This window comes from Callithrix jacchus, chromosome 2 (genome assembly GCF_049354715.1).
Source record: "Callithrix jacchus isolate 240 chromosome 2, calJac240_pri, whole genome shotgun sequence".
Taxonomy (NCBI): domain Eukaryota; kingdom Metazoa; phylum Chordata; class Mammalia; order Primates; family Cebidae; genus Callithrix; species Callithrix jacchus.
In genome coordinates, this window is record NC_133503.1 from 172,537,985 (window position 1) to 172,560,439 (window position 22,455).

General features: G+C 42.9%; 1 protein-coding gene across 4 annotated transcripts in view; it reads right to left on the reverse strand.

Moving 5' to 3' along the window:
- Positions 1–2,327: 2,327 nt before the first annotated feature.
- NPR3 (natriuretic peptide receptor 3) overlaps positions 2,328–22,455 on the reverse strand; it is a 65,154-nt gene continuing 45,026 nt past the window's right edge. Inside the window, exons 4-9 of one of the 4 annotated variants that reach the window (XR_013532671.1) lie at positions 18,229–18,364; positions 13,756–13,850; positions 10,959–11,094; positions 9,077–9,161; positions 5,965–7,748; positions 2,328–5,755 (exon numbers count right to left, since the gene is read on the reverse strand). Coding sequence is in view for 2 of the 4 variants with exons in the window: in XM_035291714.3 (XP_035147605.2) it covers positions 7,637–7,748; positions 9,077–9,164; positions 10,959–11,094; positions 13,756–13,850; positions 18,229–18,364 (567 nt within the window). In the remaining 2 variants the exon portion in view is untranslated. Of the gene's footprint in view, positions 7,749–9,076; positions 9,165–10,958; positions 11,095–13,755; positions 13,851–18,228; positions 18,365–22,455 lie in introns of all 4 variants that reach the window. The other 3 variants (XR_004739965.3, XM_035291715.3, XM_035291714.3) reach the window with 3 other exon arrangements.

Sequence of the window (22,455 nt, forward strand, 5' to 3'; positions counted from 1 at the left end):
GCCATTGGAGTAGGAGTGGAATAAAAACCTCCTTTGTCTACATTGGGAAATCCCCTACCCACCAACACCCTTAATGAGGTGCTACTTTTGCATTTAGGACAAAATGCCAGCATTCTGGAGAAAGCCCTGGGCTGAGGGCAGCGAAGTGGGAGGCTCTTCCTGAGGTCACATGAGTCCTCTATGTCATGGCAGGTATTGCTCTGACCGATCACAGTAGTCGGTGGGGTGCGGGGGGTGAATTCCAAAGAGCAGTCCCCAGGCCTGTCTCCGCTGGGGGAGAAAGCAGGGGGTGGAAGGCGCGTACAGCAGGTGTGGCCCGCTGCTCCAGAGTTGGTGCCTACACTCTAAGGAGGAAACAGATTTGAGTAAAGCTGCACAGGCCTTCTGAAAGCTTCAGAGGCAATGTGGCCATCACTGTCCCTTTCTCCGCCCTTGTCAGGACCCTTTGGAGAGGGGCAGTGTACAGGAAAGGGACCTCTTGCATTTCATCTCATCCTGCAAGAGTTTGAGGCTACTTGTCATCAAGCCAAAATGAAAAGAAAGAAATGTGGGCTGCCAGGCTTCCAACAGCAGAAATTCCTTTGGCCTTAAAGGCCTCAAAAATTGCCAACTGAGAGGTTTGTCTACTTATCCAAGGAGACAGGAGAGTGTAATAGTAATTCCACTGAATGTTTCACTACATGCCAGGTAGAATACTAAGTGTAAAGTTCTCACAGTAGCCTAGTGAGGCTAGAATTAGTATTATCCTCATTTTCACACAAGGATCAGAGCCAGGCTATGAAACCCAGGAGTCTGGCGCCACAGTGTCCCCATCTACGAAATGGAAATGACTGGAGAGGCATGAGAAAATGGCATGATGGGTTACTACAAAGCACATGGCACATCATGCCCTGCTCATCTTCCTCCTCCTCTCCACTCCTCAAGAATTTCAGCAGCTAATGATCGCCAGGGTTGCACAAGGCGTGAAAAGGGAATGTTTTTCTTGACTCTAGTTTGATGCTAATGGATGGTTTATAAAATTGCTATTTTTTGGCCAGGCGCGGTGGCTCATGCCTGTAATCCCAGCAGTTTGGGAGACTGAAGTGGGTAGATCACCTGAGGTCAGGGGTTTAAGACCACCCTGACCAACATGGTGAAACCCCATCTCTACTAAAAATACAAAAATTAGCTGGGCGTGGTGGCATGTGCCTGTAATTCCCAGCTAGTCAGGAGGCTGAGGCAAGAGAATCATTTTAACCAGGCAGAGGTTGAAGTGAGCCGAGATTGCGCCATTGCACTCCAGCCTGGGCGATAGAACAAGACTTCATTCCCCCCCAAAAAAAGCTATTTTTTGGTAAACACATGGCCATTGGTACCTCCCACCATAGTAGTTGCTATTTAAGTCAATGCCAGATGCCCCTGATTTAGGGTTACATCTGAGCTCTACATCAATGGTGTTTGGAGCTTCCCAGGGTTCCTTCAGTGGGCACAGCCCCAAGAGCCGGTCATGAGGCATCTTTGGCCTATCATGGGATGTTGGTTATGCATGAAATGAAATTCAGAGGGAACTGGGGAGGTAGGAAGGGGATGCAGAGATTCAAGGAGGTCATGTTTCCCAAAACAGAGGTGGGAAAGTCACAGCGGGAGAGCTTGTTTTGCAGAGGAGGTCTCCTGGCTCTACCCTTCATTCCTGCCATACCCTCCTACCTAGCCCCCCACCCCGCCCTGAGTCAGCAGAATCTCCTCAAACATGGGGAGTTTGAGTGGCATTTGTGGTGTTGTCTGGGGACCTCATGGTGGTGGCGGCGGCGGCGGCAGCAGGACCAGGGGAATGGTGCTCCAACCATGCACATTGCTATGTGTTTCTTGGACTTAAAATAAATCATGAGTAACTTCCCAGATGGTGAAGCAGCTTTTTACAACCCAGAGGCAACTGGAGATGCTGGAGGCTGGTTAATCTGCTTAGTATGCTGGAACCTGGGGAGGTCTTTAAAGTGACAAAATTGACTTAGGATCTCTTTAAAGTGGCAACGGACTTAATAACATGAGTCGATGAGGTCAACCATGAAGTGCTCTCGAGCTGTACTGACTCAAGATGAAGGTTACTATTCATGAAGATTTCTTCCCTTACCTGCCAATTCAAGGTTTGCTGTCTTTTAAAAATTCTGTAGATTTGCCTTTACTTGGCAGAAATTCTTGAGTCTTTTCTTGGGTATCCCCCTCAAACATTACAATTCATCGGACCCACCGATTGCTCTTTTACTTAAACAAGTCCCAGGAGAGCACAAAGACCTCAAAGAATATGGATATGTGCAGTGTATGCTGGTTGAATTATAAACAGGAAAAGGTTTCCGTGGGATGTATTTTTTAATGAACACACATTGTTATATTCTGAGTGTGTGGCATTCTTGCTTAATAGAAACATTTACAAGGACACGTACACATTTATATCCAAACACCAAATGAAGTAGATATTTTAAATGACCAATTTGCACAAGAAATAAAATATATTATAGAAAACAAGGGTTTTATCCATAGTCATTAGTTCTCCTTTCCTACACAAAACAACAATAAATTAAATCACATTATATGCAGATAGTTGTACATTAGAATAATAAACTGTACGTAACTTGTGCAGTTTTTACTTTTACATTTCTACCAGACTTGTGATAGGTTCGTACTGTTTGGTAGTCCTGTATTTAAACTAACAATGAATAATGTGGCCAGAAGACAGAGGTCACAGAACTGATCTGCCACAGGGTCTATCCCAGGTTCTCTTGGTTTCAGTTATCAACCAAGCACAGGGAACAAAGCTCAGATTCCCAGGACCCCTCACAAAGGCTTGTAATAACCGAACTCACAGCAGCCACGTGCTACTGGCAGGCTACTTCATCTCCGTCTTAGAAGACACTGAAGATTTTCAGATCTTGGCATTAAACAATAAACAGGACACCGTTTCAAAACCTGAATTTGCCTCTCTTTTAGCCATCTCTGTCAAACTCTTACACACTGTGACAGCTTTGTTCTCCTAGCAAAGAAGAAATATTTTGGTAGCCTATATTGTGATTTACACTTGGTAAGTGGGCCCTTTATTCCTTGTGCATAGAAATGTAGGTCTTTAAACATGAATAAAGCAATGCAGCATTTCTGCTAACATGTAATTCTGCTTGTTCAAATCTCTCCCCTACGAATCATCTTGCACCTGATGCATCACAGAGCTATTATAAAATGGATTTTTACTCGTGAGACTTGGCTCCCGTTGAAACCCTTTCACTGCGTTTGAAGCAGCTTAAAACGTGAACATTAACAGCGTCAGCTGGTTTAGAATACTTTGCATTTGGTATGAATTAACATTAGTGGTTAAGAAGAAATTTGAACAAACTCCAATCCAGCACCTTTTGGAGGTTATTTTAATCCTGCAGTCTAGCTGTGGGGTATGCCTGCAAGAGACATTTATGGAATCTGCATGCTGAACACCAAAGCCAGGCTTGTTGGAGTTTATGCACATAGCAGGCTTGAACTTCCCCGAGAGCAAGTGTGGTCAAGTTAGCATAAGGGTTCTGATGAAAAGCCAGCTACATTCTTAGAACCAGAACTAGTTTGTCTTTCTTCCCCCGAGGAAGTATGGAGGCCTACTCCCAAATTTCTACCTGCATGGGCAAGATGCTAATGCATCCTTGGAGCAATGCTGGATGTGGGTGTGGGGGGCAAAGGGGCATAAAAGACAGTGGCAGTGGACAAAGATACCCTCTTCTGTTTTTTTTAGAAGATCAAGCTTCTGATTCTTCTTGCTCAGTATGTCCCACGCTTCTTGCTGAGTACTGTTGAAGGGGGACTAAATTATTGATTGTTCTTCAGTTCTAGAGACAACTGAAAAAGAAGCTGGTCCCTCTGAACAGCATCATCTCATTCTCTCTGCTTCCACAATTGCCCCTAAAACATATCCTGTGTTTTTAGACAGTTTCAGTTTTTTCCATCGAATAAGAATTTAGCTCATTACCAGTGTCCTCATGTAGCCCCAAACCATGGGTTAAGATTAAATGAAACCCATGAAATGTACATAGGTCAAGGGGCCTAATTTGGGCTGGCATTTACCCTTGTGTCTGCATCCACTCAGGATCTGAGTGCTTTGTGTCCCAAGAAACACAGGTGCTTGTTCTTTCCAGTCTCTAAACACTCGCAGTGGCATAATACTCTATTTGGTCTCCCAAAGAGACTTCCACAAATAGCCATTGTATACTTGCTTACAAAAAGGTAGAAACAGCACTGGAACCTACTTTCTGAATCTGTCACTGTCTGCATGAGATCTATGCAATGGCCTTCATCTCATCATTGACTGCGTATCATGCCATAACTAAAAGGAAAGTGGTGCATTTGGGGCAAAGAAGGCACATGTGCCTTGAGTAAATTAATGATTCTAAAAGCCTGTGAATAGGGAGAAGTGGGGGCATTCCAAATCTTTGAATTTAAGAGAAAAGAGAAAAGGAGGTGTTCTTTTTCCATGCATTTCTCTCTTCCCTCCATTAAACACAGGTTCTGAAATGTAAAGAATTACAGTAGGGCTTGTGGAACCATGCCTGTGGTTCAGCAAGAGACAAGTTGATGGTTCTTCGGAGCAATGTGATGTTTTCAGGGGCTTTCTCATGAAACCTGTGGTCGGTCTTGGGAGAGAGATGGATTCTATACAGATAATGCTTTCCAGATAGTTTTCTGGGGAATGCTTTCATTTCTGAGTCTCCCCTACCTGGCACCCATACCCAAAAATCTAAGATGACAATGATGACCATAAGACAACACCAAAAAGTATCTACACATGTTGACCTGTATCAGTGTCAGCTGAAGTCTGGATGAGAAAATACATTTTGTAATCTGAACACCCTGGATTTCAGGGTAAAAATGTATAGGATAACTTAAGAACTAAGGCCTTATTTATTTTACTATATGACATATGACTACCAGTAGAGTATAAATCACGAGTTGTCAAAGATGTTACTTAGCAGTTAGGAACATAAATCCCCAAAACTAATCTCGAGATCTGAATCCAGGATAACCTTGGGCCAAGCACCTATACTTTTAAACAACGTTTCCAACTTAATGGAATTTTCCAAACTTAACAGAGTTTTTGTAATTTATATGCCAATTTTAAGGAAGAAAAAGTAGATGACTGACATGTAAATAAGCAATCAATCTTAGCATGAGAATTGATTTTACATTGATATAGCATCCAGAAACCTCATGATTTGTTCTGCCATTTTTAGAATACTAAATTCTCACTTATCTTTAAGACTTTATCTAGAGCTATCATATTAAGTTTAGGACTATTCCTCTACCTGACATTAAAATAGAATATATTTGTTATAAAAATGTTAGTGTTAATGGGCTGCTATATAAATTTTAAAAAGGTTAGATGTGGTTATACTCAAAGACTACAGCCAGGTAAATTATTTGTCCCCCTGTAATAAGCACATAGATTTGAAATGTAAATGCTTTTTACAAGCACAAGAGAAAATGAATATCTCTAAAATATAAAGAAAACATCATTGAAAAATAAAAATGAGAGAGAAACAAGCTCTCCAATTCAAGTAACTAAAGTGGATACAGTCCTTCCGTGCTTTTTTACTCTGGGAAGTCCCAAGCGGTCCAATGCTTTGCTTTCCTGGATTTTACTTCTCAAACTCTCTTCCTGCACTAGAATTTCTGGAGTCTGTGCTTCTTGCCCTCTTCTTCCATCCTTTTTGGAATCCAACAGTTTTCCCTTTGCATCCAGCATAGAGAACTACAACAGAGTTGTTTCAGTTGATTGTACTTAATTTAACACACCCTCTCAGCTGCTTCCCAGCTCCCATTTTTTAAATAACAGAGGAGAAATGTGCGTCACAGAGAAATAATCTGTTAACTGTGACTCAAGTGGGAGCAACAGAAGCAGACTTCTCCAGGGAAGCACACACACATGGGCCAGCTGTAGGACAGGCAGCTTGCGCTTACCTTTGCCTCCACTGTTACTTGTGTGAACCACCTTCATCACCACCAAGGGATTGCTCAAACTCTCCTGTTTCCTGCATAGACATGGCCTTTAATAGATATCAAGATAATTTTTAAACTATTTTCAGCTGCTCAAAATGTTACTGAGGAAAGACCCCAGTTATGTAATTCCAAGACGGTGCACCGACATGACAGCTTCCCATTCCTCCCTCACTGTCTTATCTTCTCCATAAAGTATAAGTGAAAGTGGTGACCTGAGTTTAAACTCATGTGCAGACTACTGGGTGCAAAGCAGATATCCAGTAAAAACTTAGTCAACTTTATCCAAATTTCTGATCTCCACACCTAACCCACTCTTACAGTTATTCATAGATGACTACGAAGTTCTGTGGAGTTAACTGAAAGGGAATAGAGTAGATATTTAGGTTCTCTCTTTTAACCAAAATCATCACTGGGAATTTCAGCAAATGCCACGTGTAAAAGTTTTACATTCGTCATTTCTGTACTTGCTGTCAAGTTGTAACTCTCAACAAAGTTGTTCTTGAGAGAAAAGGGCTGCCTTCCTTTATAAAGGTCTGTTTAATTATAATAACTTTTCACTCTTGATCTTGAAACTTATCATTTGGCCAGAATTGGAAGGAGTGTCACCCTAAAATAACTTGCATTTAAAACAGTTGAACAGTAAAAATGCCAAAGAGTTAAAATTTGATATATTCCTGGAGAGTTTGTCATCTGAATACATTTCCCCATCTCTGTGATTAAAGCAGCAATTAGCATTTGGCTGTGGCCAAGGGAAAGAAGGAAACAGGGAGAAAAAGAAAAGTATTTTTCATCATCATTGGTTTGTTGTACACTTGACCCATGCTTTTAAAATATAAGCAAAAGTTAATCTTCAAAATGAAAAAATAGACAAATTTTTCTAATACCAAAATATAAGATTAAAATACTTGTAAAATAAAATGTTAGTGTGAAATAGGATTTTTTTTACAACAAAAAGAAAATATTTTAGACTTGCTTTTCATCTGCAATCCTCCCATCTCTCGCTAATATTTACAACTTTCCAGAGTAGCTTTTATGAGACACTGAAAAAGACAGGGAGGAAACCCTTTTTCAAGATATGAAGTCAGAACCTGAATGTAGACATTGGACAGAGAAGCCTTCAACCACCAATCTGTCCTCCAGCTCTAGAGAGAGTAAGGCTGTATTTCCAACCTTGAGATTTTTCATTACATTTCCCCCTTATTGGGTATGAAATTCTTTCCAAGAATGTTCTACTTTTAAAAATATTCTATTCTAGCTACAAAACATTTCATTTAAGTATATCATGTTTTATACCCTTGTGTGAAATACTCCCAAAAGCCATCAAGATATGGAGACATCAGATTTTAAAAACATAAACCCAATCATATGCCCTTGAAACAGTGAGAACATTTAGCAGAGTGACAGGATATCATGATTATATTTGTTTGCCATGAGATGAAAGGCCTGGAGGCAGATGGTGATTAATAATAGTTCCTGAGCTTCTAAAGAAATTTTATAATGAAATGACTAACTGCTTAAAATAATGAATTCTTCAAGAACACTCCTTCTATTTCATTGATTTCTTTCATCCCCTCAATCTCCTTAAAGAATCTCAGGCAGAAAAAAAAGTGTTGTGGGGAGGGGGAGCCTTCCCTTAAGCCACTGAAAAATGGGATCTGATGGAATCTTCCCGTAACTCCCGATGTTTTCCAAAATTACTTTCTTCTTGCTGGTTTCGCCTCTCAATGGTTATTCTGTATTTCTTCCTGGGTAAAGAAAAAGTGAATGTAATAAAACTTGGCTACAAAATACCATGGTTTCTCTTACAAAGAGTGCCCTCAAGGGACAACTGGGTTTGAGTTGATAAATGAGAAGTGACAGAATATGAACCCCTGGTTAGAGATTAAAGTAGTGTGCCCCCAGGCGTGATGCCCTGATTCAAGAGAGAAATTGGCATGCTTTCCCAAATACCACAGAACAAGCCTTCCCCTTCTTCCCTGGGTGCCTTGGGGGTTACGTCTGTCTATTCGGCCACAAAAGTTCTCCCTGACTCCCAGGATATGCCCTAGATAAAAAATCAAACTATGTGTACTGGGACCAAAGGAACAGTAATATAATTGTTCCCACAAAGTGTCACATACGCCCAGTTACAATTCCACGTAGAAATAAAGAAACCTTGCTCTAGTGATTTATGAATAAACCACAAACTCAACCACCAAAGATTACAAGGGAATGGGCCACCCTCACGGGGCAGAACAATCAGTACCTTGAACAGCCATACATTATTACAATTTTGCAAGCCTTGGGGCTTAACCACAGTGGTGAGTGAGAGTGCGAGCTCTCCAGATACTGAGCACAGATCAGCCTGAGAGAATGGACTATGCAGAACTTCCTCCTTGTCTTTAAGGTGGGCCCAGGCACCTATTTCCGAATTGGAGAAAGCCTGAGAAAGGGGAAGTTGATTTCCCCCCTTTATCCAGATTCCCTCCTCACTGCTTCACTTGGTAGGCGGTAGGAATTCTTGTGAGAATATCTGTGATCAAAGGATGGTGGCTCAGACCTGTAATCCCAGCACTTTGGGAGGCTAAGGCAGACAGATCACTTGAGGTCAAGAGTTCAAGACCAGCCTGGCCAACATGGTGAAACCCTGTCTCTACTAAAAATACAAAAAATTAGCCAGGCATGGTGGCCTGCACCTGTCATCCCAGTTACTGATGAGGTGGAGGCAGGAGAATCGCTTGAATCCAGGAGGCAGAGTTGCAGTGAGCAGAGATCCTGCCACTGCTCTCCAGCTTGGGCAAGAGTGAGTGAGACTCCATCTCAAAAAAATAAAAATAAAAATCTGTGATCAAAGTACAGCAGTAGCTCGCTGTCCCACAGTGAGATATAATCGAAACCCATGACCCCAGCACCCAGTACGCTAACCCCCTGACTACCAAATCTGGGGTCACACCAAAAGAATGGCTTAGATTTTTTAACCACCATGCTTCTTGGGTGAAAGAAGGATGTGGACAAGTCACAAAGAGAATCATGCAAAAACAAATGACAAAGACAGTAGAGGAGAGTGAGTTGTACCTTTACAAATGGTCCTCACCTGAAAAAGTAGAAGGCCATTAGCAAGCCAGCTCCTAGTAAGGCCCCGACAACAATTCCTGTCACTGCCGATTCTTCTAGGCCACCTGCTTGAAAAAGAAACATAGATAACCAGGGTTCATTTTGAGATATAATTGGAAATGCCTCAAATTTCATTAATTGCAAGACGTTCCTCGATTTCCTGCTGGAGGCAACTTTTCCTTTTTTTTCCAAGAATATTTTCTAAGGAATCCTACACTTAGCTTTTTGGGGGGCGGGGGTTGTTGTTGTTTTGGTTTGGTTTGGTTTGGTTTGGTTTGGTTTGCCTAGTGCAAAGCTTAAGAATCATTTGAGAAAGTGCTAGACAAATAAGCACACTATTAAGAGAGTGGACACAATGAGAACAGAAGCAAATTCAAGAATCAGAGGAAAACAAGAACAGAAGATTTCAGATATAGCCACTATCTTTTGAGTTTAAAGTCAGAGAATTGGGAGGCCAAGGTGGGTGGATCACCTGAGGTCAGGAGTTTGAGACCAACCTGGCCAACATGGTGAAACCCCGTCTCTACTAAAAATACAAAAATTACCTGGATGTGGTGACAAGCACCTTTAATCCCAGCTACTCAGGAGGCTGAGGCAGGAGAGTCACTGGAACCCAAGAGGTGGAGGTTGCAGTGAGCCAAAATCATGCCACTGTACTCCAGCCTGAGTGACAGAGTGAGACTCCATCTCAAAAATAAAAAAATAAAGTCAAAGAAGACAACCAGATGGACCAGGACACTGACCCAGGGCTTCTTATTTTCACAGATGGATGATGGCACTTCAAAGTGCTAGAAGATGTGATGAAAAATTCATTGGGTCAATGTTCTGTTTTTAGATATTCTCTCACCAAAGCCAGAGTCTCATGTCAAAATGTGAAAATGTGGATAACAATTTGAAACAATCAAGTTCAGTAGTGTCTCAATTATATAAAAATGATAAATAGTTGACTTGTACCTAGAGTTTAGTATGAAGTTTTCAATGCATCATAGTGTGTAATCCTCAAAACAGCCTTATGCATTGGGCACATTTCTTTCTCTTTACACTGGAAAACTGAGAGTTAAAAAGCTGAGGGAACACTCCTAGGGTCACAAAGCCAGCAAGTGACAACAGTGGGATTTCAAATACAAGCCCAATCTTCCAGAGTGTTCTTAACACACTTCCTCCTTCACTCCTTCCCATAATTATTGCATAGACATAAATACCTAACATTTTAAAAGATGCTTTCAAAAGCACACATGTATTTGCCTAAAATGACCAACTGGCCTCCTGAAAGACCTATATTCACTTTGTTCTCCCTCACTACCTTATTCTCTAAAACAATGATTTCTAACAACTTTCCCATTTGTAAGCTACGTATGAGAACATCCACTTGTTTCTCTACTTACATACAAATGTGTTCATAAATAATACATTTTACATTTATTTGCCAATGTGTGGATGTTCAGATGTTTAAGGGGTGTTATCTCTTTGGTTCTGAGGAGCTGGAAAGTAACCACAAACCTGGAAAATCAGAACGAGACTTGCTATGAGAGAAGAATAAGTGAATGACATTTACTAACTGATATTTTGATTTTCTCTAAAAGTGGAAACATGAACTAGCCAAGGGATTACAGTAAGAGATGTACAAATAGGGAGAAACATTCTCCCATTGTGGAAGAGAAGGCTGGAAGGGAAGGAAAACCTGAAAGCCTCTGATAAGCGCAAAATGCCAGTTCGTGAACTGTTCCCATGCATTTTACCACATCAGAGAAAGAAATGTGAACTTCCAAAATGTAAGCCCCCAGAAAACTTGGGTTTTAAACGTATGTTACGCCGAGCTTAGAGGAGATGGCATGAGTAGAAAATTAAGTCTCTGGACTTACATGATTTGCAGGGAGAGCTGTTTGTGTGCTCTACAATTTGGGATTCATCTATTCTCAGTTTTAAAGGGCCCCAAGGATATTTGACATTCGGCCGCATTTCAAAACGACCTTCTTTTCCAAAGTAATCACCAATAACCTATATAGAGGCAAAAAACAAATATACAAACCGAAAGGTTAAAGGAGGCACAAAGCTCACAGCCTTCCACAACTCCTCCCCAAAATGCACAGCCTGATCTAAACCAGCTTCCTCTGGGCAAGTCATCAAATCACTGTCTCCAGGGCAAGGACAGCAGGTGCTTCAGAAAATCGGGATACATTGGGCAGGTTCCTCTGTCTTCCACACTGATGGCCATGGCGTGTGTTCTGGGGACCTTGTAAGTCAACATTTGAGTTGGCTAATGGTGCTCTCAAGAGGGCATGAAGAGTGGGAAGCAGGGAGAGTGGTGCCCCTGGGGGCCCGCCCTCACTAACAGCCCAGCCCTGCCAGAGCTGCCCCTAGGAGTCTTCGGTCACTACCACCTAGGGGAAAGGGAGGATTTTTTTCCCCTAGGAAAACAACAGTCTCAGAATTCTTGGCTTGTTTTGTTCATCGGATAGGGAATTGCCCCACCCATCTGACCCAGAGCAGCCCACCCCATCAGCCATTATTGTAAGGCCCAAGTTACTTTCACAGGCATGTGAAGGACAGCCAGGGTCCATTGTGTACCAGAGTTAAGCATATGACAGGTACCCAGCCTCACGGCCCTCAATTGTTCAACATATAATTAAAGTGCATCTTTCAGGAACCTCCTGTTTCACCACTTCCAGGGGGCAGACTATTCCTTCAAGAGTTGCACTTTCAGGCCTGTAATCCCAGCACTTTGGGAGGCAGGTGGATCATGAGGTCAGGAGATCAAGACCAGCCTGGCCAACATGGTGAAACCCTGTCTCTACTAAAAATATAAAAATTATCAAGCCTGTAATCCCAGCACTTTGGGAGGCCGAGGCAGGTGGATCACGAGGTCAAGAGATCGAGACCATCCTGGTCAACATGGTGAAACCCCGTCTCTACTAAAAAAATACAAAAAATTAGCTGGGCATGGTGGCACACACCTATAATCCCAGCTACTCGGGAGGCTGAGGCAGGAGAATTGCCTGAACCCAGAAGGCAGAGGTTGCGGTGAGCAGAGATGGCGCCATTGCACTCCAGCCTGGGTAACAGGAGCTAAAACTCCATCTCAAAAAAAAAAAAAATTAGCGGGGCGTGGTGGTGGGCACCTGTAATCCCAGCTACTCAGGAGGCTGAGGCAGGAGAATCGCTTGAACCCAAGAGGCAGAGGTTGCATTGAGCCGAGATTGTGCCACTGCACTCCACCCTGGGCAACAGAGTGAAACTCTGTCTCAAAAAAAAAAAAACAGTTGCACTCTCCTCGTTGATGAATCCACCCTATTTGCACTCCAGTTTCCTGGCTGAATTCTCTCTCTCTTAGTTGGCTCCTCTGGCCCCTGGAAAATTGTTATTCTGTTATGGCTTAATTCCACGGTCATCCCTCAGCTTCTGGTTAAAATGATGGTTTGATCAGCTCCTCAACCCCTGATCTAGAAGTGCCTTCCCACCCAGGTTTCGGGAGTCATTTCTCTTTTGTCTGAAAACAAGCACATGGCCCCCAAGTGGCTGGTGACATCTCCTCCCCCTCTCCTGGCTGAGGCGCAGCAGGTTCTCGCAGGCCACGTCAGGTCATAGTAAGAGGAAGTCTAGATCACCACCAAAATATAATCATCACTGGTGTATACTGGGCACTTGCCAAGGGCTTTATACACCCTCTCCCCTGCAACCTCACAATGGACTCTACAGAACAGTCTCAACCCACCTTTCCCAGGGGGGAACCAGGAATACAGATGAGACGCAGACCACTCAGTGGGCAAAAAAAAAATCATTCATTAAACATAGTGAGGATGAGTCCTGCTGCTTCAGCACTTCCCACAAGAGCCAGGCATCTAGGTTGATGCAAAGTAATTGAGTTTTTCGCCATTAAAAATAAATGATTAAAAATAATGACAAAAGCCACAGTTACTTTTGCAGCAACCTGATAAACAGGAAAAACAAAGAGGAAAACAGCAAGTCCCATATGCCAGGTCCCATGAAGGGTGCTGGAACGATGACCCTGGGAGCTGGCAATCAAGGAAACAGAGGAAGTGGCGTTCTTTGCTGAAGTACTGCATATTTGTATGATTTTATATGCATATTTATAATTTAAAATGTGGATAGTACTTTTCTAGGCTTCATTTGATCTGTTCCCGTGACAATCATGTGAGATCAGCCAGGAAGACGTTATGATTTCTATGTTACAGCTAAGGAAACTGAAGCAGAGAGTTCACACTCCCAAGCACAGGAGACTCGTCTTTGTGTCCAGGGCACTCTTTTCTCTTCACGATGCTATCCTGAAGCTACATCATCTTTTGAAACATTAACACATGTTGAGTTTGTAACCACCCACCCTCCCAAACTTCCCCCAAAAAACTCAAATCTTAATGGAGGGAATGCAGTTTCACTTTACTGATTTCACCCGATGACCCTCATGCATAAGACTAGGGTGTGATTCTTGGCCACTTGAAAGGTAGGATTTCCCCACTTACAATAAATCTGGAACCATCTCCTGAAGTCTTCCTTGATACCCTCAACTAAAAGTTAAGGTTTTTCAACTCATTTTTATTTGGAAGCTACATGAAGACAGTTCTTTGGCCATGAGAACAAATGCATTCCTCAGAGTACCCACGAGCAGAAAGAGCAACTGGAGAAGAGGTCTTGCACGCTCACCTCCTGGGTGCCCGCCTCCACGTCAGTCATGGCGATCACAGAGAAATCCCCATATCGGTCTCCGTTGGCATCTATGGACACCTGCCCAGCGATACCTACAGGACCAGAAGTGAAGAACTCAATGTTGGTTACTTAAAATACATCTGTCTGCCAACAAAAACAAGAGAATGAGTAGACAGGATTTTTTAAACAAACTCATGCCACAGGGGATCTCATCAGACTGAGCATTTTTGTTGGCATTTTGGAAAGACATTGTAATTTCATCTGCGTCTGCATTCCTAAATTCTTAACATTTCTCCATTTAAAAATGAGAAGAAAAAGAAATAAATGATCTTCTTTGGGGTTATGTTTGAAAAAAGATTAAGGCTAATCCTGGAAGCAGCATGCTTATCCCAGAGTTTTGTATTAATTTTTTTTAATTGCAGAGTTAGAAGTGAAGGTGGGGCACATTTATAGATTTGTCATGGGTTTGCATTATCATTGGATGAATATTATAAAAGAAAGATCATTCCAGGCCTAGGACTCAGTGAATGTGCTTTTCTCCAGGTTGCTTTAATACACAGGAGAGCAACGGGCCTGCTTCGTGAGTCACCGGAGCCAACGCCTAAGAAGAGCCATTTTTCTTTTTCCCAGTTGAGCTCTTCACTGATTGTTTATCCAAACGTTCTCTAGATGCTTAGTGCTGAATTAGTGCAGCAGCTGAAGCAAAGATGAATCGAACACATTCTCTGCTCAAAAGAGGGGCAGCCTGGACTGGGAATTTAGCTTGTTCACATCAGAATCTAACCACTTGCATTCAAATCCAGATTTTACATTTACATAGCTCCATGACTTTGGACAAGGTACTTAGCCCTCTAGGCCTCAGTCTCCACAACTGTAAAATGGGCATAATAGTACCTCTCTACCAAGAGGCCACACAGATTAAATGAGATAAAACAAATAAAGTTCTTTCAACACATTTAAGAGAAGTTAATTGTTTTCATCTACTGTTGTTATTATGATCATTATTATTACTACAGTTTATTTTATAATTACTCTTGGTAGAGAACACCTGATCATGCCCACATCACACAGAGGAGGAGCCAGAACATCAATTTAGAGAATCAGGGAGGACTCAGTGAAAGAGCAGGAATTTTACAGGGATGTTGGAGGAAGTCTAAGACTGGGCAAGCAATAATCAAGAAATGGAAGAGAGGCTGAAAGGCTGGCCTAGGTGTATCTACCAAGGCACATAGGCCCAAAGAGACCAGAGTAATTGTGAGATTTCTGGGAAGATGGTCCATGTGGATAAAGGGAGTCAGTGACACAGAAATCCAGAACGGGGTGGCCTGTCTATATCAGCCTGGCGCAGTGGCTCACACCTGTAATCCCAACACTTTGGAAGGCCGAGGAAGGCAGATCACGAGGTCAGGAGATCGAGACTAGCCTGGCCAACATGGTGAAACCCCGCCTCTACTAAAGATACAAAAAATTAGCTGGAGATGGTAGGGTGTACCTGTAATCCCACCTACTTGGGAGGCTGAGGCAGGAGAATCACTTGAATCAGAGAGGTGGAGGTTGCAGTGAGCCAAGATTACCCCACTGCACACCAGCATAGGCAACAGGGTGAGACTCTGTCTCAAGAAAAAAATATATATGTCTATATCATAATTTTCATTCACTAAATAAGAGAATGCATACATGCGTCCCATTCTAATTAATTAAAGCTATTTCCTTTTCAACTGGGGAGAGTTCAGTGTAATTTTTAATTGGTCTTTCTATTGATTTGGTTCTCTCTGGAAGTACTGACTCTTCTAGTAAAACGAATGTCTGGGAGAAAGGATCCCAAGGGAAAGTTCCATCCTCCAGTGTGGCTTGGAGAGGGCAGGTATTTGGGTTTACTGTCCTTTGGGCTGTGGTTTGAAGGCCCCCTGATTTTTCCAGACTTTGGTTTACTTTGCCAGAAACAGAATGGAAGCTACCATTCACTTTGATTTTTTTGACTTCTTAATATAGACCAGTTACAAAGGGTACACCGACCATAAACTTGTGTGTCCTTGACAGCCTATAAAACTCTCAAGTGATAAATTTGCTTAAAAAAAAAAAAACTTATTGACTATCCACAGCCATATGTCATTCCGTTGAGAGGTATTTGTGATGCTGTGTCCTGCTAAGTATTTTGCAGAGTATTTTATAAAATGAGGTGGTCCTAGTAATATACGACCTCATTATACCTTTAAGCTATTGTAATTCTGCCAAGAAATGGGGTGAGAATCCTCAGTGTGGCCAATTAGCAAAGTGAGACTTCACCTAAGAGTATCATACATAGGGTGAGATTGTCAGGCTTATAGCAGAATTTTCCTGCACATAAGTGGTGAGACTTTCCACTCTTACTTCTGTTTGCCTGTAGTGGGGCTCAAAGTTTAAGCCACAGTCCTATTTACCTTGTCACTCTGACCTCTCACACAGAGGAAATCCAGTTTCTTCCCAGGCCATTTATTGAAATGAGAGTTGATCACAGGTTTCACGGCAATAAAAGCCAAGTTTGTCAAATCGCAGCCAGAGTATTTTTCCCTTGACAACTTAATGGTCACTTAAAGGTGACTATTAAAGTTAAAATTGTTTTAATTTTAGGAAGATTTGGGTTTTTCTTCATACAGATATCTTAGAGCTCCTTTTGGGCCTACAATCCAATGGACCACTGCTTAGCAAATAAAATGGGCTCTCCAAGCAATTCAAGCCGAAAACTTACCTTGGTCTCAATTATCTTTACATTCGAACAGATGAGATTTTAATTGTAGACTGAACTACACAGTTGATTGGTTCAGGACTAACCTGATCCCTTATACTGATATCCCTAATTCTCTTTATTGCCTGTGTAGACCTGGCCCTAGAATAGGGACATTAAGATGCCCTATGGGAAAACTAAGCCCAGGCCCTGGCTTTGACCAAAATACATTCCAGCCATCGTGGCCATCTACCTTTCCCTTAACAACCTCCCTCAGTGGCGCCCTCCAGCATCCCCCACCTCTGGCTCCTGTCCCTCTGTCAGAAAACCAAGAACAAATGACCACACCACATAGTGAGTAACAGCTAAGAATGGGATGTGGCCGACCGAGGTTGTGTCCACAGATGCCATGTTCTCAGTGTATTGTGCAAAACTTCTGGGAAATTTGGCTTTGTCCTAATATGACCCCTGAATTTTCCTATTGGATTCCAGCTCCTCAGCTGAATCAGTCAGAAGTAAAGCAAGATAATCCTGGGGGGTCCACTCACCCACGGATTGCAATCTGGCTAATGCTATGGAAGATGTCACTCTGGTTTTGAGTAAGACATGGCATCCGCTAAAACCACCAGAGAGAAATGAAATCCAGTTTTCACGGTAGCTACTGCCCAGACAACTCCAGCTGGAGCTCAACCTCTCCCTACCGTCCTGTCCTGCCCTTTCTAAGAACTGAGGACAAACTGAGGGAGTGGAGGCCCAGGAGTCCCAACTGAAAAAACACATGCCCCAAATCTAAACTTGGCAGTACTTGCTCCCGCCATTGAAAAATGTCACTAGTTGGATTACAAATAGATATGGGCATACCCCAATGCATGAAAGGGCTCAGAGGAAGAGCGAGCCTGATGTAAAACAGAAAGAGCTCTTTTTAGTCACTAACCAGCCTAACCTCCTCATCATACAGGTAAAGAAAGAGAAGCTCAGAGGACAAGGTTACTAGTGGAGGATGCAGGTTTTTCTGAACCCTGGTTCAGCAATTTTTACTGTTACCACTTCCCAAGTGATACCCATAAGCATATATGGTTTATTTTCCACAGAACAGCCATAAGAACCCCTTTTAAACATACAAGGCAGATCATGTCACTCAAAGCCTCAGGCGACTTTCTGTCTCACCCAGGTAGAGCCCAAAGACCTCAGCGACACTCCCCGGTCTGCATGATCTGGCCCCACTACCTCTCGGGCTTTGGCAAGTATCACGCTGCCTCTCACACTTGGTGTCCACACTGGGGACACTCCACAGTCTCCCAGAGGCACTCATCTTCATGTTTGCTGCTCCCTCTGGAATGCTCTGTCCTAAACATCTACAGAGCTTCCCCCTCACTTCCTTTTGATCTCTTCTCAACTTCGCTCTCACAGAGACCTTCCCCGACCACTCGAAACTAGCAGTCCCACTCCTCCTTGCTGGCACTTTCCAGCTCCCTATCCTACCTTATTTTATAGCCCTGAAAGGTGTACTGTATTCATTGTTTGTTGCTTTTCCCCCGCACTAGCATGTAAGCTCAAATGATTGCATGAAATGTCTTTAGTTCACTGCTGAATCCTCAACACCTTGAACCTGGCATGTAGTAGATGCTCAATGAACATCTGTTGAATGAATAAATAAATATAAAGTTGATATCTGTGTTATCCCTGCTTTACAGCTGAGAAAAGCAAGATGTTGGAAAGGCCCCACAGCTGCAATAGATGGGCTGCCTTATAGATGGAATCCCCACCTTCAAATGTTCTGTTCCATGTCTGCTGGATAATTTTCCCTCCATCCTTCTTGCTGTAACCAGCTCTGAGTACTTCATGTAGAGCCAAGACATAGAGGAGGATGGCATCATGGAATCCTTCAACAAACATGTTAACCTGTAAAGAAAACCCCAGACAGGTGAGCCAAAACACCACATGACTCGTGTCAGAAATAAGATGAGCAATCCAAAGGATTAACGAGTTAGACTTGAGGTCTGTTAGCCCTGGCACAGGTGGGCAGAGGGGGCACTTACAAGAATCATGCCATGAATTTCCTGGCATGGCTCAGTGGGGAAAACCCTTCTTCAGTTGGGGAATTTGGAGAGCCTATTTCAGAAGTTAAGAAAACTGTACCCATTGACCTAGTCAAGTATTTCAAGTGTGCCCACCTTTACCGATGGTCCCTTTTGGACAAGTCCCCTCCTCCTTCCCCACATCTGCCTCTATCTCAAGCTTATATGAGTTCAGCCTCCCCCTTGAAGTCTACTCCACCTTCAACAGCCCCACAATCTCTCCATTCTCTGAGTGTAGAGCATAACTAAGGAACAGTAGGGATCCGTTCACTTCTATTTAGCAACTGTTGATACCTACCAGAGTGCTGGTGCTGTGGGTGCAAAGAAGAGTGGATGCTGTAACTTCTGCCTGCCTGCCTAGCATTTGTGTGCTGTCTCCCATTAGTAATAATGTCTTAGTCTCTCTTTCCAATTTGTGTTTTGGGTACATCTAACCACTCCCTATCCCTATCCAAGGACAGGAGTGGAAAATAGGCTTGGACTGTTGGTATATCCCAGTTGAGCCCTGACTCAAAAAATACAGCCCTTGCCCTCAGGAAACCTAAAGTTCTGTAACATAAACACTGGTCACGTGGACTTGGGGAAGTCACTTCATCTCTTTGAGCTTTGCTCTTATCATCTGTATACTGACCATGAGACTAGCACCTTACTTCAAGAGGTAGTTGCAAGAATTCTGTTAAATAAAATGCTTGGTATTATCATGCCTGGCACACATCAAATTCTCAACAAATAGAAGCCAAGGCTATCATGATATTTTATAGGCTCTGAAGTATTGGAGTCTGTGCTGTGCTCATGGTCTGTTCAGAATACAGTATAAATACCAGAAAGGGAGTGGCCCGTCTGGTGGGTTGGAGAAGAACAGCAAGAGAGGCTTAAAAGCAGTGACAAAAGTTGAACTGAGTTTTGAAGATGAAGAGATGCTTCTCAGGTGCTTGCAAAGACACAATCAGGGCACATTTCGAAAGCCTGGCATATTTGGGGAACTGCAAATGTTTTACTAGGCTGGGAGCAGGAGAAACAGGGTCACACCAAGAGGCAGGGATGGAGAGGTAAAGAGAGTCAGATCATCAAGAATCCGGAGACCACACTGAGGAACTTGGACTGTCTTCAGCAGGCACCCAATCATGTTAGTTCACCCCTTACCTACATTAAAAGCAGCCTTTGGTAAATTCCAGTACCACATTTAAACCCATTATAACATTCATTGGATATGAAATGAGCAAATACAATCTTGAAACGCCAAAAGGCTTACAAACAAACTCTATACAAAAAGTACAAAAAATCTAAGACTTCTTATATCAGAAAAAAAGTGTCAATGATGAAATGCCCATGATGCAGAATGAACTGGGCATTCTGTAGATGACCACCTGGCACAGCTTAGTGGGGAAAACCCACTACCCGCCGCATCTCTAGAAGGAAGCTTTGTGGGAAGAGAGCTGCAACTGACCTTCCACATCACCTGATTCAGAGGCACAAACATTCACAACAGACACAGCTCAGCTACTGGATCTACTGGACCTTATCCCACCCCTAGGATGGGGAGTCCTGTTTGCATCACAGACCAGGTATTTCAGGTTTGCCAAAACCTAGTGCTTGAGAAGCAGTCTAAAATAATGGTTACAAATCCGGGGCCCCCTTTCCGGCTCTGCCACTTCCTAGTTGTGTTCTGGTTTCCTCATCTGGAAAATGAGAAAAATAACAGCACCTATCTCATGGGGATGCTGTTAGGTTTAAACATATTAATAAATGTAAAAGACTTCAGATAGTGTCTGGCCGAGTCAGCATTCCCTGTTAGCTTTCGAAACTAAGCAGGATCTCTAAGGTCTAGAGATAGAGAATTATTCACTTAGAGATCATGCTAAGTTTCAAATTCTTAACAGCAGTATTCAAAAAACAAGTGATTTTCTCACAGGTATCACATACGTTATTGGTCCATTTTATACTCGGTGGGGGAGAAGGCTACTGTTCATGCTGTTTGTACAGTTCTAGACAGTTCTCTTTCTTTCACAACATCAAGCTCTTGATTCCACTCTAGTATGGCAGGTGCAGTTCAAGTGGTCATCTGCTGACCCTCTGCAAGAGGCAGAGGGTGGTGGGAAAGACAGCTGGTTTGCAAGAGAGCTTGGAGTTAGCTGGCTGGACCCACAGTCCAGTCCTAGCCCTGACAGGGTACTTAATCTCTCTAATCTTCAGTTTCCTCATCGGTTAAGTGGGGGTTTATTCCCATCAGAGAACTCTTCTGAAGATTAAATGAACTAGTGCATGCAAAACACCAAAAATAGTTCCTGGGACCATGGAAGCAACTGATAGATTTTGGCTCTTACTATTAGCTGTCGAGCTTAAATGTCAGAGTGATTATCTCTTCAGTCAAAAAAAAATTATGTAGAAATACATCTACTAGTTAAAGACAATTTTCTGCTCATTTGGCTATGCCACTTTGATTTTCCAAAGAAATATGCAATTTCCACTTAGGTCATGAAGTCATTATGGCTTGAGAAAGTCTGCATGCTGATGAATTCTAATAAGCGAACTTTAGCGGTGTAATTTCATTCTCAGGCCACAGTATTTGTAAAGTTTCAGGTCTACCTTCTCTTTGATAATTTTATAGAAGCCGGCCAGCTACAGGGGGAAGTCAGAGAATCACAGAGTCATGGCCTGTGGGTGATGCCAGGTGCCCTTGAAATGCTTTGATCAAATCCCCTTCTTACTCTGAGGACTGAAAGAGCATTCATTGCTCTCCTCATTCTTCCTGCATTCTGTACTCCTTGTACAAGGGTTGTGCCCTGCAAGCTCCTTGTTTCTGGGGTTCTCGAGACAGGCCTTGCTTAAATTCTGGAGCACCAGCCACTGGGCATCACCCATCCACTTCTCATCCTACTCCTTCTGTTCCCTCCTTGAAATCCTAACCCAGGACCACCATGTTGATATTGATCACCAAAGCACTGACTGTGCACCCAGCACCACATCCTGTCTAGCCCTTCCCTCCTTCTTGACATGCCATCTGAGCTGCCCCCTCTACAATCCAGGATAGGAAGAACGATTACACGGTGGAGAACAATGAACTTGAGTTAGTTTTGTCCTTACAGGTTTGATGGTAGAAGGAAATAGGCCCTGAATACATGCCCAGGTCAGAAACAGCATTCTAGCTTGATTTACAAATGGATCACAAAATTTACCTTCTTTCTTCTCAGGGTGGCTGAGTGTCTCCCTCTCCTGCCAAAATTAGCAGGAGAGCTGCTGACCCCGCTGAGGTTTGCTGGCACCCACCCATTGCGGGGGAGGTTTCATAAAACCTACCTCATGGGACCTCAAACCAGAAGCAAAGCCCTAGAGACTGGCTTTCTCAAGAACATTCTCACTCCACACGTGATTCCTAGTAGGAAGAAAGCCCATTAGCACATTGTAGATACTGAAAATTAGATGTGCAAATTAAGAAAATATAAGAGAGGAAAAAAAGTATGAAGTTGCCTTAGGAACACTTTCTATGGAACCTCCAGGCTGAAAGGAGCAAGATCAGCTGATATGTCCCCTGCCTGTGGACAGAACAACACTTGAACCTCAACATCCAAATCCTGACTAACACAGATCATGCTGTCATTACGTATCACAGGTAACAGGTGGGATTCCCACAAGGAGCATCCTGTTCTAGTAATTAGCATTGTTTATTGCCAGGAAGTTTTCCTTACCGTCATCAGCCCTAAGTTTCCCAAATAACTGTCCCCATCATGGGCTCAGCTCTGCACCAGCAGCAATTCCCTGAGCTGGAAAATTAACATGGACCTTCTTGAAGTGTGGCTGCCTACACACTGTTCTCTCTCTCATCACCTAGAACAGACTGGATTATTAAACAAAAGCAGTCTTAGGAAGGTCATTAGGTAGAGTTAGGGCCCTCATTCACCTCCTATAATGACAGGG